The following is a 14,079-nucleotide window of genomic DNA, read 5'->3' on the forward strand; positions in this document are numbered from 1 at the left end:
TTCGTTCATGAGGCGATCCACATATACAAACACAGAGACAATTTCAACCGAGAAGATGGACTCTGGCTCAGCAATCATTGGAAGGACGTAATAAACCATTTCGGATCTTAACTGATTGTGTTCACGTTTACGGTGACTTTCAGACCGCAGTCCACTCACTGGTATTGACTATATATCTTTTATTCTCCGCAGGGAATGGATTCTTTGCTCCGCTGCAAGTCTCCTTTCGCCACTCTCCCATTGACATATTTCGTTGCTTCCTCTTAGTACCTTTCACGCGACGGTCAATGGTATAGTGTATAGCAGATTGTATAATAATAAATAGTATAAAAGTGTAATGTGTAATACAATGTATAAGGTAATCTATAGTATCGTAATTGTATAGTGAATATACAGCAGTGTGGTATACAGTAGGGTGGGTAGAATAATACATAGTGTAATATTACAATGTATAGTCTATAAGCATATTAGTTGCTGCAGCTCCATACTATTAACGTTCCTTCCCTTTATTAATGCTAACCTTACTCCCTCCCTTTGATGCTGCTAATTCTGCATAATGCACGGGCATTTCCCATAAATATGATAAATTCCTCTTGATATGCAAATTATTTTGTCAAGGCGCTCTTCCCCCTCCAACCCAGCTTAAATATACGCTCCAAGCCTGGTGGTGTTTCATTCAGACGCTGTCTTTCCGACAGACCTGTTCTTCACATGAGGACGGGTGCTTGCGTTGTGGCCGAAACGTCGTGAGAATTATTTTATTATGTTTTATTTTTATTATTTTATTATTTCCCTTCTACGTGACTTTACCGAAAGAACCAAGAAGACACTATTAGTTGTTATAATCCTCGGAATAATAGGGATGATGGCTATATTTATGCTTGTGATAGGTGAAGTTAAGCATTGTCATCAATGGTGCTTCTGTTATCAATCAATACCCACGCCGATGACAAATAGTGGAAGCAATGCTCGTCAGAAGCCTGTACATGGACGGGTGCTGCGGCCAAGACAGCTCAAGGGAACGGACGATGGTTGCAGGAGCACCCTGTGGCGGTGCAGGGTCCCAGCGCAGACGGGCAAGGCACCGCATCCACACAGTGGAACACAGCACAGCAAGACTCTTGACAGACACGTTTTGAATGTGCATCATCCACAGGGCGAAGGTGAAGAACACGTTGGGTAACAATGATGATGAACGTTTTACATTGCTGAGGGTTTTCATCGTCTTTTCCGCCAACTAAAGTCCCCACCCAACATTTGACAACCATAACCTTAAGGTACAGTGCACTACATTGCACTTTCTTATACAATTATCCCATTATTAAAAATGTCGTGCGTAATAGCGCTACGATTGCACTGACACGTTTGTTTTATTATTTGCATTTAGGAGCCATCCATTTAGTACGTACGCAAAAATCTGTCAAAACTTTACCCCTCCCCCTCCCTGTACGCACGCGTACTTTTTACACCCCCCTCCCCAACCTAAATTCTATAGAACGGCCGAAATTTAATCCACGCAGAAACGATCAAGGATTAATAAGGGGCCGTCCATAAATGACGTCACGCACCTAGGGGGGGGGGGAGGGGTCATACATTTGTGACAGTGTGTGACGAGGGGGAGGGGGGTTGAGAAATGTGACGTCACATCAAAATGCGCAACTTTAAATAAATGTAGACAACACGTTCTACTTAATTAAATATACTTTTTAAATAAATGTTTTCTCCTACAGCATCAGAGTGCAGCGCCACATTAAATACGCACTACAATGACAATAGATTAAAGCGATTTGAAGCATTTTTGGGGGGGGGGGGGTCAGAGCTTTGTGACGTCATATTTGAGGGGGGTCTGACTTTTTGTGACGCCGTCCAAAATCGCGTGACGTGATTTATGGACGGCCCCTAATATTAACGTGTTTAAGCAAACAGATAGTCCACCGCCGGACTATCTAACCCATACGCAAGCGTACACATTTGGTTTAACCCCCCTCCATGCGTACGTACTAAATGGGTGGCCCCTTATATAAGAAACCATGTAATTAAATATCAATACTTATTTGCAGGAGGGTCCTGCATGATTGGCCAATACTTTTTTAGTGAGTACCTGCATGTGGACGTGGAGTGGAATACACATTAAAGCTCACTCATTGGATGAGAACAAAAACTTAAATTGCAGAGCTAGCTCACGATTACCTTTGTTGTACTGCCATCTCCTGGCTATGCTTCAGCTTATCATTCAGGTTGGGAATTTAATAGCACATTGAGGTGTGTGTGATCCACGTCTCCTCCCTGCTGTGTGAGTGCACTACCACACCCAGTAAATTTAACAATAATGCACTTCATGTTGCTATTTATAAAAACCGTCGTAAAATATATCGGTCCGTACAGCATCACAGACCCCATGATTATAAACGATTCTTTAAAAAAATTAAGTTGAGTCACTTCACTCAAATTAACATTGTTTTAAGCGCATGGTCTTTTGACAGAAATGTTTCTGAAACATTTCAGAGTTGATGACCCACATTTAAAAGTTAGACTCGTCCATGACCCCATATTAATCACATAAATAAGGGGGCGATAAATGTAGCCATTCCACAAAGACAGATATCCCCCATATAGCCTCAACAGACTGTTGAGGCAAGTGCTGTTGGCGAGCACCTATGAAGGTTGGCATAGCACATGAGGGGGTGGGTGACCAGAACCATGCCCGACCACCTTTGTCTTCCCAGTGGTAATGTTTACACATCTCACCAAATACTCATGTGAGGCTGAGTCGACCTATGCGAGGCCCAGGACTGGTTCAGATAATCGTGACTGGTGTTGGCTGTGAGCGGGACTCGAATACAGGTCACAGGTTCATAGTGCAGCAGGCTAATTGCTACACTACTGCTCCCCACACAGGCCCACAGACACATACATCTACACAAATTCAGACATAAACAAGCACACATACACATGATATGATCTGTGGCTTTTTCTTCGTGTTTCACTTGGCACAAAACCTGTTTTGAAATAAATGATGTATCACTAAGTGCTCCAGCTGTTACTGATACTATTCCAGTGTGAATTCACCGTATAACATTTTTTTTTGTTCCTGGGTAGTAAGTGTTATTTCGTAATTGCTTATGCCTAAAAAGTATAGAAAGTGGCTATTATTCCCCACAAACTTTGCTTTTGTGACCAGGACAGTGATATTTTGAAATTTACCTATTTTCAATGAGAAAACTGGCGAATTCGTGTCTTTTCGTTCACATGAAGTCAGAAAAAACAACATATGAATCAAAATTAACATGTATTTATACTAAAGTAATTTTAAAAATGACTACAAAAGATTTAGAAGTGAGTAGTTTGTGGGGAATAATAGCCATTTTCTATACTTTTCAGGCATAAGCAATTACGAAATAACGCTTACTACCCAGGAACAAAAATTGTGTTAGATAGTGATATCAACCTTTAACCCTAATTCCAGAGCTTATGGAAAACATGACATTTTCCCCATGGTTTAACCTTAATTGCCTAGCAGCAATCTCTTCTATAAGAGATAATGCCACTGTCGGTATTTCTTATTTCTTGGCAAGAAATAAAAATATGACTTTGTAAGGAGTAAATTAAAGAGTGTTTGCCGAAGCTATTTCAAACAACTATTAACCTAATTTGCACAAACAAGGCATTCATATTGGTCTATAATCCTTGAGACAAAGTACTTATGTTAAATCTGGTTTTCATAAGTGGTCACCGACACACTCCAACTGTGAACATTTGGACACCATTCCAGTGCCTAGCCCTTTGGGTACATGTATATTAAAAAACAAATTAAAAAAAATATATATCAATTTAATTAGTATGTATAGACCACAGCAATGGTGGATGTATTACATTTGTTATTCGGTAACTTGGATAAAGGTCGAGACTACTGTGCACTATTCCTTAACCTGGTTGAAGAGCAACCTCTCAGGCAGTTATCAAAAGGTACACAGTGATAACATCTCGTCCTCGGTTCTGTGATGGGTCCAATTGTTCTCTTTATATTTAATCAATCTAAGCCTAAACTAACTAACGCAGAATTAAATATCTTTGCTGATGACACTGTCATGCTAGTATCGAGTAAATCTCAAACAAAGTCGAACACAATCTCCAACATGATATCGACTTCATTGAATATAAATTATCACTAATTTTGCTCCTAAATCCCCAAAAAGAAAAAATCCAGTTTAATTCCCTTCACCAATTACGGATATCGTAAAAAACACCACTGAACAAATGGATTGCTTCAAATATTTGAGTTTACCGATTGATTAAAAACTCAAATTCAAACCCTTATATTATTCACATCTCAAAGCAAATATAACAAAAAAATTTGAGTTTTTAAAGAAACAAACATTGTTTTTTCATTCGATTTCACCTGCAAATTGTTACAGCTATCATTCTACTACGATTTGACGAATGTGATGCTACATACAGATGAGCTACTAATAAACCACTAAATAGACTAAACCCGCGGTATCATTCTTTTCTTCGATTTCAACTGAATGTACCATACAGGACCCACCATTGTGATCTCTACTTAAAATGCAATCTCACATCAATTGATGGAATTGGGCCCTGTTCATCCATAACATCTTTAATGGAAAATCTCCACTAAACTTAGCGAATTCATTAACCCCGTTGTCAAACCCTAGAAACCTAAGAAGTCCATCTAATTGCCTTTTAACTATCCCTAGAACAAGAATTGGAATAAGTGACAAAGCCTTGGCCATTACAGCACCAATGTTTTAGAACAACCTTGTTTCCTCCGTTAACATCGTAAATCTTTCTACAAAATATATCCTGAAGCAGAAGATTAGTGCTGGATACAATCACATTTGATGGGAAATCGAGGGGAAGGGCAACCGCGGGCACGGTCACACTCGTCTAATGAAAAACAATAAATGTTAAAATAACAGAATAAAAAAGCAATAATATAATGTGAGAGTATCTACTTTTTAATACTGACCGTTGAATTCCATGGTGACGACGTTGATGAGGATGAGATAATGGGGTGGTGGGTGGTTGTTAGAAGTGTTGTGATCTGCGCCCACGGCTATCTGGAGATGGCTGGGCGGTGGGTGCTTTGTGTGGGATTGGAGGGTCGAGCCAGTTTGTTGAGTTTGTGGGCGCACACCCGCCCAGGGTGATTGCTTGGGCAATGTTGCAACTCCCCAGGGAGTGAGATAATTGTGGGGGAACAGCTGTATCTAAGAATGGAATAATTAAGCAAGGGAAAGCTCTCCACCCACATTAAGGGGGGGGGCTGAGCCAGAGATCAAAAAAAGCTCTTGGGAGAGGAGTGAGCTGGTGCCTTGGACGTGTCTGGATAACTTTTAAATTATTTTAAATAAATAATACCGGATGGTTCTGAACCTGCTGTGGCCACGCCAATGAACTCTGAGTAAACCCGAGTGCATACCTTTACATCATAACAGAACGAAGAGGGGCTTTACCACGCTTTTGATTGCACTCTCAGGGGACACGGTTAAGGGAAAACTGTATGCAAATAAACAATAATTAAAGGTCAAGAAAGGCGGTATACGTAGCAATGCGACAACGTAAACACACTACAAATCACTTTTGAAAAGAGAGTGTTGGTGGTGCGAACAGAGCAGTGGTGGGAGCTGGGAGATGAGATGATGCACGGAAGAAATACAGATGCGGGTAATTTGAAATTACAAGTGCCGGTGGCCGTGCGAAACCGCAGATATACAAAACTGCATACCGCGGTTAGAAAATTGGTATGCAGAAGGAAAACTGTGGATATATAGATACCGCAGATTCGAAAAACGGGATGAGTCGAGGGATTTCTGTACTTTTGTTATGTTGATTTATTTATTTTAGTCACTTTCTTACCCTTTTTCTACTTTGCACTGCTATCATGTTTGTATTGTTTGTTGTTGTAAATTGCTGACCAGCCCCTACTGGACATCTGTGAAAAGAGCTTCATAGCTCATCTGATTCTTACAGGATAAATACATATTCTGATTCTGACCATTCACCCTCCCCAACCCAATGGGTATTATTGGGCAACCACAGCCGAAAGAGCAGCTCTCTCAAAGCGGCCTTCCGGGGACACCAAAATGTCCAGACGTTAGTGGCTGGTAAAAGTGTGAGGTGGACTCCACACTGCTACCCTACAGATATCCTTCAGAGGGACTCCTGTCCCACTGGCCCATGATACTGCAATGGCTCTCGTCGAATGAGGTTTACACCTCTCTTTGTGTGCCGCTTCTGTGTATAGGCCTCTCGGATGCACTCTCACACCCAGGAGGTAACTCTCTGCTTCGACGCCAAACTCTCCTCTCTTCTGATAACCGTATAAGACGAATAGCTCTTCTGCCCTCATCCAGGCCTTGGATTTATGCAAATGAAAGGCAAGTGCCCTCACTGGATCCAACATATGCAGGCTAGCCTCTGTCGGTGAGCAGAAGGGGGATGGACAGAAAGATAGAACAATAATCCCCTGGCTTAACGGAAAGAGCACTTTTGGCAAGAAACTGGGCAACGTTCTTCACACAGTTTCTCCCTTTAGAATTATTGTGAACAGAGGACTCGCCACAAGGACCTGCAGTTTGCTCACTCTCCTCGCCAAGGTAATGGCCGCAAGGAAAACTGTCTTAAGAGAGATCAGTCTCTCCGATCACGTGGCTAATGATTCAACGAGTGGCTTACATCGTCCATTCAGTACCATGTGTAGATTGCACCGAATAATGCCAGAGCACACGGGGCAAGGGGGCTTCCTTTGTCACCACACCATCTGCGGAACAGTCTCCAGCACAAATTGTATACTGGCCTTGGTTTCAACAATAGGTTCTGGGCCACCGTGTCCAGCCTGAAACCGGAAAACCTTTCCCTATTGACTGCCATGCAATCAGTCATATTTCTGGTAGCCCCTGCCACCAGAATCCTCTCTGAGAAGGTCCAGCTTCATTGGGAGCTGCGAGGCCTCTTCATGGAATAGCGCCAGTAAGTCTGAGAGCCATGACCCCCTGGACCATTTGCGAGCAATGAGCAATACATGAGCACCCTCTCTGCTGATCTTCTTCAGACTCTTTGGAATCACGGGAAAGGGGGGAATGAACTGGTGGGGAATGGCTGCCCCAGCGCATGATAGTGGAACCTGGGAACAAAAATTTCCGTGTAGTATTCTCCCTGGAGGTGAACTTTGGCTTCCCATCTTTGGCTTCCCATATCTTTGGGCCACTTCAAACAAATGGGAATGCAAAGCCCATTCGCCGGGGTTGCGACTCTTTTGACTCATCCAGTCTGCTGTCTGGTTGTCGACTTTTGCCAGATGGAATGCCAACAATCTCACTTGGTTCATTTCTATTCAGGACAACTGAGTATAGAATTTCCGCATCAGTCTATTTACCATGGTGACCACCACTTTGATATCGCGTGTTAGGACATCCTTTCCTGAAACTAGATCGTCGAGCTGCTGTAATGCCAGTCTGATCGCTCTGTGCTCCATAAAGCTAATGCTCTGCCTTGCTTCCGCTTGGGGCAGCTGCCCTCGCAGGGCCCAACTCTAACAGCACACACTCCCCAGCACCTTAGGCTGGCACTCCCTACCCTGCTTTCACTGCCTAGCCTTCCCTAAAGGGAAGAAGAGCCACATAGGCCTTCAGGGACTGTTGGACCTGGACCCTTGGGATTTTCAGCCACAGCAGACATCTCATCATGAACAAGGAAGCCATTGTTTTGGCACTCCAATTGACTGTGTCCAAGCCCGCATCTGTGGCAAAGGACATGCACAGCCGTATATCCTCATAAGCATTCCCTAAATCTGTAGTCTTTGCTTTCACATTGAGTTTGGTCAGAACCTTCTGAGCCTGTTTGCCACAGCAAGTGACACAGGTGTTTATCTTCATAACATGGCAGCTGCCTGAAATACTTTCTTACCTGTCCTCCTCTGCTGCCGTATCTTGCATCTGTAAAAACATACCAATTTTCCAGGCTCTTAGGTATCTTAAAATATTCTCCCGATTTAGCTCATTCATGGAGGACCATGTCCAAGATAGATGTTGGTCCAGCAGTACTCCCGCTGGCTTGGACACTGGTGTGCTGATAAAATCAGCAGGTTTCTTGCCCTAATCTTCTTCTGCCTCGGTAGTGAGGTTCAGAACCACTGACAACCATCTCCTTCACTGAGGAAGTGTCTGGCGAAGGCCTCACGTATATCATTTATTAGGATTCCTCCGAAAACCTCCTCTTCCTCAGGGCTCTTTCTTTTGAGGGGAGTCTCTGAGGGACCTGGGGATTCCCTTCTCTACGGCCCCCTTCTCTTTGCGCCCACCTACTTGGACACTATCTAGGAGTTATTCTTTGGTTCTTTCGGTAAAGTCACGTATAAAGATAAAAGAATAAATTAAATAATAGCATACATAGTATACATAGTTATTCTTTGGTTCTTTCGGTAAAGTCACGTATAAAGATAAAATAATAAATGAAATAATAGCATACATAGTATACATATTATGCTATTATTTAATTTATTATTTAATCTTTATACGTAGTATACATAGTATGCTATTATTTAATTTATTATTTTATCTTTATACGTGACTTTACCGAAAGAACCAAAGAATAATTCCTGCAGTCACGCAAGCTCCAAAATTAAGACTATCTAGGAGATTTAAAATCCTCTCTCCCAGGTGCAGGCTCAATTTGCCAATTTCTTGTGAGAGAAATCTCTGCTGGGCCCTCTGGAGGTCTTCCTCCACCTGTGTCCTGTCAAATTCTGAGGCCTTTTCTTGAGGTTCATCCTCAAGGGGTCCCACTTGCCCTGAATTGGGTTCTCTTGACTGGGTGGTTCAGGGAGGGCCTCACGCTTTCTGGTGTTTGCATGTAAGGGTTGCCCTCTATGCCCTCCTGACAGCTTTTTCCTACCGTAGATGTCTCTCACCCATCCTGGGTTGTGTCGCTCATACCATAGGGCCCACGTGTGGGTGTTTATCACTTGGGTGAGCCAGGCGAGATTTGTCCGACAGCTCCGGTCCATTTTCGTCTCTCCCGTGCTCTGGTGGAAGGGTCAAATGCTGGCCATGGAGTGCAAGGGCCTTCTGGGGTACGGTGGAGGCCATTGTGGGCTGTTTACTGGGGTTTCACCCACCACCTCAGTGCTTAGGGTCACAGACCCTTCCACCGCAGGATTGTCCACCAGGGGATGAGGGTCCAGCACTTATCCTCGGGCCCTATGTCAGAGCAACCCCTCTTTTGACTTTGGGACTATTTGAAACTACTGGTTCCATTGGAGCCTTAGCATCCCTCACATCCGTCATCGCCGCCATGGCCCACGGCTTTCAGCCGTTAAGATCTCACACTCTGCATCTCTGCGCATATGCGTTGATGAAATAATCGGACATTTTTATTTACCCGACACAACACGCTTTTATTCAGGAAATTATTGCAAACTTTGCTCCATGCTATGTGCTTAATGAATTAATAGGCAGCTTTTGCCCTAGGTCATGCACTTTATTATTAATTAATTGGTGACTTTTGTATACATTTATTAATTGGTAATTTTTCACAATTCATGAAATCAGCACGTTTTTTTTTTCACACCGCCACACCGATTATACTAAATAATCACAATAAAATGTGACCAAGACTGTTAATCACATTATTTATATACCCAAAGTGTGTTCCCACACTTTTTTGTTCAATGTGTACAGCTATATTGCTAAATTACTTGCCGAATAGCCGATTTAGAGCTAAGCCTATAAATATTCCCCTAGCACTGAGCAGGGAACTTTTTTAACACTGAGGAAATGGCCACCGGGAGATCCCCCGAGCCTTTCCCCTGGTAGGGAGGCGGGCTAGGATAGAGAGCATTCCCCCCAGCCAAAAAGTACTAATTAAATTGATACATGTGTAGTAACATGGAATGGGTCACTATGGCACGTAGCGCTGGTTGCTGGCAGAGAAGGGAATCTGCTGTTGTAGCAGCCCTGTCTTCCAGCAGGTCATGTGATAAGCCGGAGAAAGGGATGTGGGGCAAAGGTGATAGAGGGGGCACGTGAGGTAAAGCCCGGGAACCTTCTAGAAGGTTCTAGAAGGGGGCGTGGCCGAAGGCAGAGCGAGGCCATGCTGGGTGGATAAAAGGGGATCCCGAGCAAGGTTCGGGGCTGTTGTTTGGAGTGGAATCCGTCGTGCTGCTGGAGTCTTCGTCACCATCTTCACCTCCTCGGCATTGTTAGTCAGGCAGCCTGTTAGCTATCCTGACCATAGTGTAGTATAATAAATAGAGTGCCTCCTACTATTAGTGTATCTGAGTGACTCGCTACACATGCATACAATGTCATGAATTAGCTAAGTTCCCTGAGTACTGGGCACTGGAAAGGTACTTTAATGTTCACAGTTAAAAGCATGTCAGTGACCAATGAATGAATACACCCTACGGAAACTAAGTTTTGCGGGTCCGTGCCATCGACGGCAGGAAGTTTCGGAAGAAGGTTCTTCCTGTATTGACATTGAAGCAATGCGGCGTTTGTCCTGCCAGATGTTTTGCGACGTTGATGATTTTATAAAATACACGGAGGTAGATTTTCATTGAGGAGGTCCTGCCAAACTTCAGAAACAAACTCCTTGAAGAACAAGTTCTTAAAGGTAGCCTGGTATTTCCAAGCCTTATTTTGTCCATAGCATTGGACAGGAAGGATTACCTCATGGAGGTATTTGAGGGCCCTCAGCTTTTTGGACTTGCCCACATAGGTAAATTACAGGCAGTGGGTGCCTGGGACGCTGGCACATGCCAAAACCATGATCCGCCCCTTGCTCGACTACTAGCCAGGAGCATCTATCTCCGACTGGGAAGCCAATGTTGTTGAAGGCTATACCTTCCAAAAATACCTGTTTCATCCACATTGTATACCTGAGACACAGACAGGCCTTCATCATCCACCAATGCTTGAAATTTATGATGTAGGCTGTGAAAACATCAGGAATGGGAGCTGTCGAATGTTAAATTGTTCTTTGCAGGGATGAAACTATCCCTGACTGGCCAAGAAACATTCTTCGTCGCAACCACCAAGCTTCTCTTGGAAGGCGTTTACCTTCTCACAGAGTAAAGACTCACTTATGGAGTGGATATTTCATGCCACTGCACAAACCACTCTCCAGCTTGTCGTCCAAATCCATTTTGAGAACAACATCAGTGGCCTTTCAAATCTTCTTGGCCTGGATATTTTGTAGTTCAGAGAAAAACGTTGAAATTGTATCTGCATTGTCGCAGATTTAGCAAAATTTAGTATAAACCCATGTTGTACTCCAGTGGCAATGCTTTGCAGCAGTTTAGTTGGTTTTCAGGGCTTTAAACATATTTTTCATACCCTATCCATCTCCTGGTCCTTGCCACCACTCAGAGAAGACATATTTGCTTTCGTAATCTGATGGCTTTTGTCTTGCAAAATGTAAAAAAAAATCGACATAAAAAAATACAGTTGACAGAAAAGTGCACAAAAAATGTATGCAAAAATACCAGTCACACTCTCACATTCCCATAACCAGACACACTCTGTCACATACAAATATTACTCTCTCTCTCTCACAACAGACACACTCCCACACTCTGACACTGTTTCACAACACTACTGGAACAAAACAATCTAAATTTAATTTAATCTAACTTAAAACTAATTTTATATTCATAAAGATTAATAAGCTGAGATGAAAAATCACTTAACTTCACAGAAGACATGCAAATGGCACAAGTAAAGCACAGATAGCGCACATACAGTAAAATGAGAATTTATAATGATCAGATGAACCAGGCTAGATTCATTGTTGTGTGTTTAAATGGCTCATGTTTAAATACTCTAACCCTAGCCTTGCCCACACCAACGTTATTGATGCCATACTACTGTCATTAAAAAATCTAGACATTCAAGCAGGCTGATGAGAGTGGACTCTAAATTTTGGTAGCTTGGCAAGCTGTGTGCGAGGCCAGACTGATGAAATACTTTCTAAAACTCAACGGCTATCATCATATACTCTCCCAAATGTGCAGAGCTTGAGCGCCGAGTTTGAGTCACATAAGATGACAAGGCCACCTGCAGAATGCGTTGGATGGAAGACTGATGCATGTCCTGGGGAAAGTTCTGGGACTGCTGCAAGTCCTGTTAAGTTTGGATAGTACATCATGCATTGTGAATCTTAGTTGTTTCATATATTGGAGGAAACCAGTATCGGTGGCATTTTATTTGTGTGATTGGGAGTTGAATTTCTTTAAAAATTTGAGCCAAAGAGATTGGCCTTACCTATCGTGTCACGAATTACAGATCAAGATTAATTCCTAATTGAGATCCATCTCACCCATCCAAGCACTATACAGGCTCAGACCTGCTTAGCTTTTGAGATTTCATGAGATCGAGCACATTCAGGGTGATTTAGTCTAATCTCATTGTGAAAATAATACTAATTTCAACTTGTACGGTACACAGTATTCGCTCACTCTCTAAGAGGGAGATCGACTCAGAGTCCTGAGGAACCACATATAACTGGGAAGGTAGCCACGTGGTGAGCCAGTGCCAACAATTTCTCTAGCTCTGCAGTCATCTATATATATTTAGGTGTTTTCAGCCAAGTAATGAGTGTTTATATGTGGGAGGAAACCAAAGCACCCATGGAAAACCAATGCATGTAAGAGAGCAATAAAATTCAGATGGAACAGATGGAGATTAGTCTTCATTTTCCCATAGCATATTCTCTTGGAAAGCCAGGGTATGGCACCTCAACAGCCATGGGAATGCAATTTCAAATTTGTGTGATTCACTCACCCTTGCCTCCAGTGCTCGGATTACAGACATGCGCCACCTCTGCCCGTGGTATGTATAATTTCGAAATATAACTATATATTGTGTACACAACGTCTAATCCATACAATAACATATTCCACTCTATAGTCCACTCTTATAATGCCAACCAGTAATATTTTAGCCACTGAAAAGAAATCTATCCAACCCACTTTATTGTTGTGGAAGACCAGGTCAGCCCAGTAGCGTGCCTCCTCCTCTGGAAGATCTGTGAATACAAAAAAATATACGCAGGTACATATATGAGTAATATTAGGTTAAAACTGTTTTCATTCTATTACAGTACACCTTTATCTGTACCATAATTTTTAGTACATACTTACAGTAAAGACTCAATAATGGAAAGAGTCAGCTGCTGTGATAAGTTAAATTAAGATGTTTGAGAGAAAATGGCTACAAGCAGGAGTAACTGAGAAGTCCAATGAGAAGGAATGAAGGTTATACAGGACACATTATAAGGGAGTCAGCTAGAGATGTGATACAAATTATCACGTGAAGTAAAATAGAAGGGAAGAGGGAAAGAGGAAGAAAACGTATCCATTGATCGGACAATGTGAGAGAATGAATGGGATTCTCCGCGTGCGATGCTAAAGAGTTGGAGAGTATCTGTCATGGACATCAACTCTCAGTTATGAGGAAGGCACTACAGAGAAATATGCTGTGTATTGTGTTTGCTTTTAGCATAACGGATGTAAGTACAATTAACCCTCTTTCCTGGCATCTTCCTCTACAATGTTTACATGCCTTATACACTAGTCTATACACCTCAGTTGCAGCACTCCCCCCACCAAAACCTACTCAGTTGACATCCTTGCACTCAGAAGAAGTAGGTCACATTAAGCCATACATAATAGAGGTTTTTTGGGTTAAATTGCGTAAATATATAAATGTGTCGTTGAAGTCCGCCACCACCCGACACAGCCAACTTGTAAGGGTTGTCACAGAAACAGAACATGCCAATTCGTCACTAGTACAGCACACCGTGTGTTGGAGAGCCAAATCACAACATTTACAATCTGAGTAAATGTTACAGACATGCGCCACCTCTGAGGAAATATTGTGGCTTGGCTCTCCAACACACCGGTGTGCTGTACTAGTGTAGTGTCGTCAAAAATTACTAACACCGACAAGTTGTAACAAGTCACCTGCTTACACTTTATTCACCTATTCTTGCACCAGTTTCAGGCACTTCTATAACTATCTATACGGCCACTTATGTTTAACTTCTTCCCACTCTTAT

The 14,079-nt window shown here is 42.6% G+C and overlaps 1 protein-coding gene across 7 annotated transcripts in view; it reads right to left on the reverse strand.

The window, feature by feature from the left end:
- LOC144951455 (protein unc-13 homolog B-like) overlaps positions 1-14,079 on the reverse strand; it is a 250,122-nt gene that overhangs the window by 201,970 nt on the left and 34,073 nt on the right. For all 7 annotated transcript variants that reach the window (XM_078881764.1, XM_078881780.1, XM_078881772.1 and 4 more), the window contains exon 6: positions 12,992-13,047. In XM_078881764.1, coding sequence (XP_078737890.1) covers positions 12,992-13,047 — 56 coding nt within the window. The remainder of the gene's footprint in view (positions 1-12,991; positions 13,048-14,079) is intronic.

This window comes from Lampetra fluviatilis, chromosome 3 (assembly GCF_964198595.1).
Source record: "Lampetra fluviatilis chromosome 3, kcLamFluv1.1, whole genome shotgun sequence".
NCBI lineage: Eukaryota > Metazoa > Chordata > Hyperoartia > Petromyzontiformes > Petromyzontidae > Lampetra > Lampetra fluviatilis.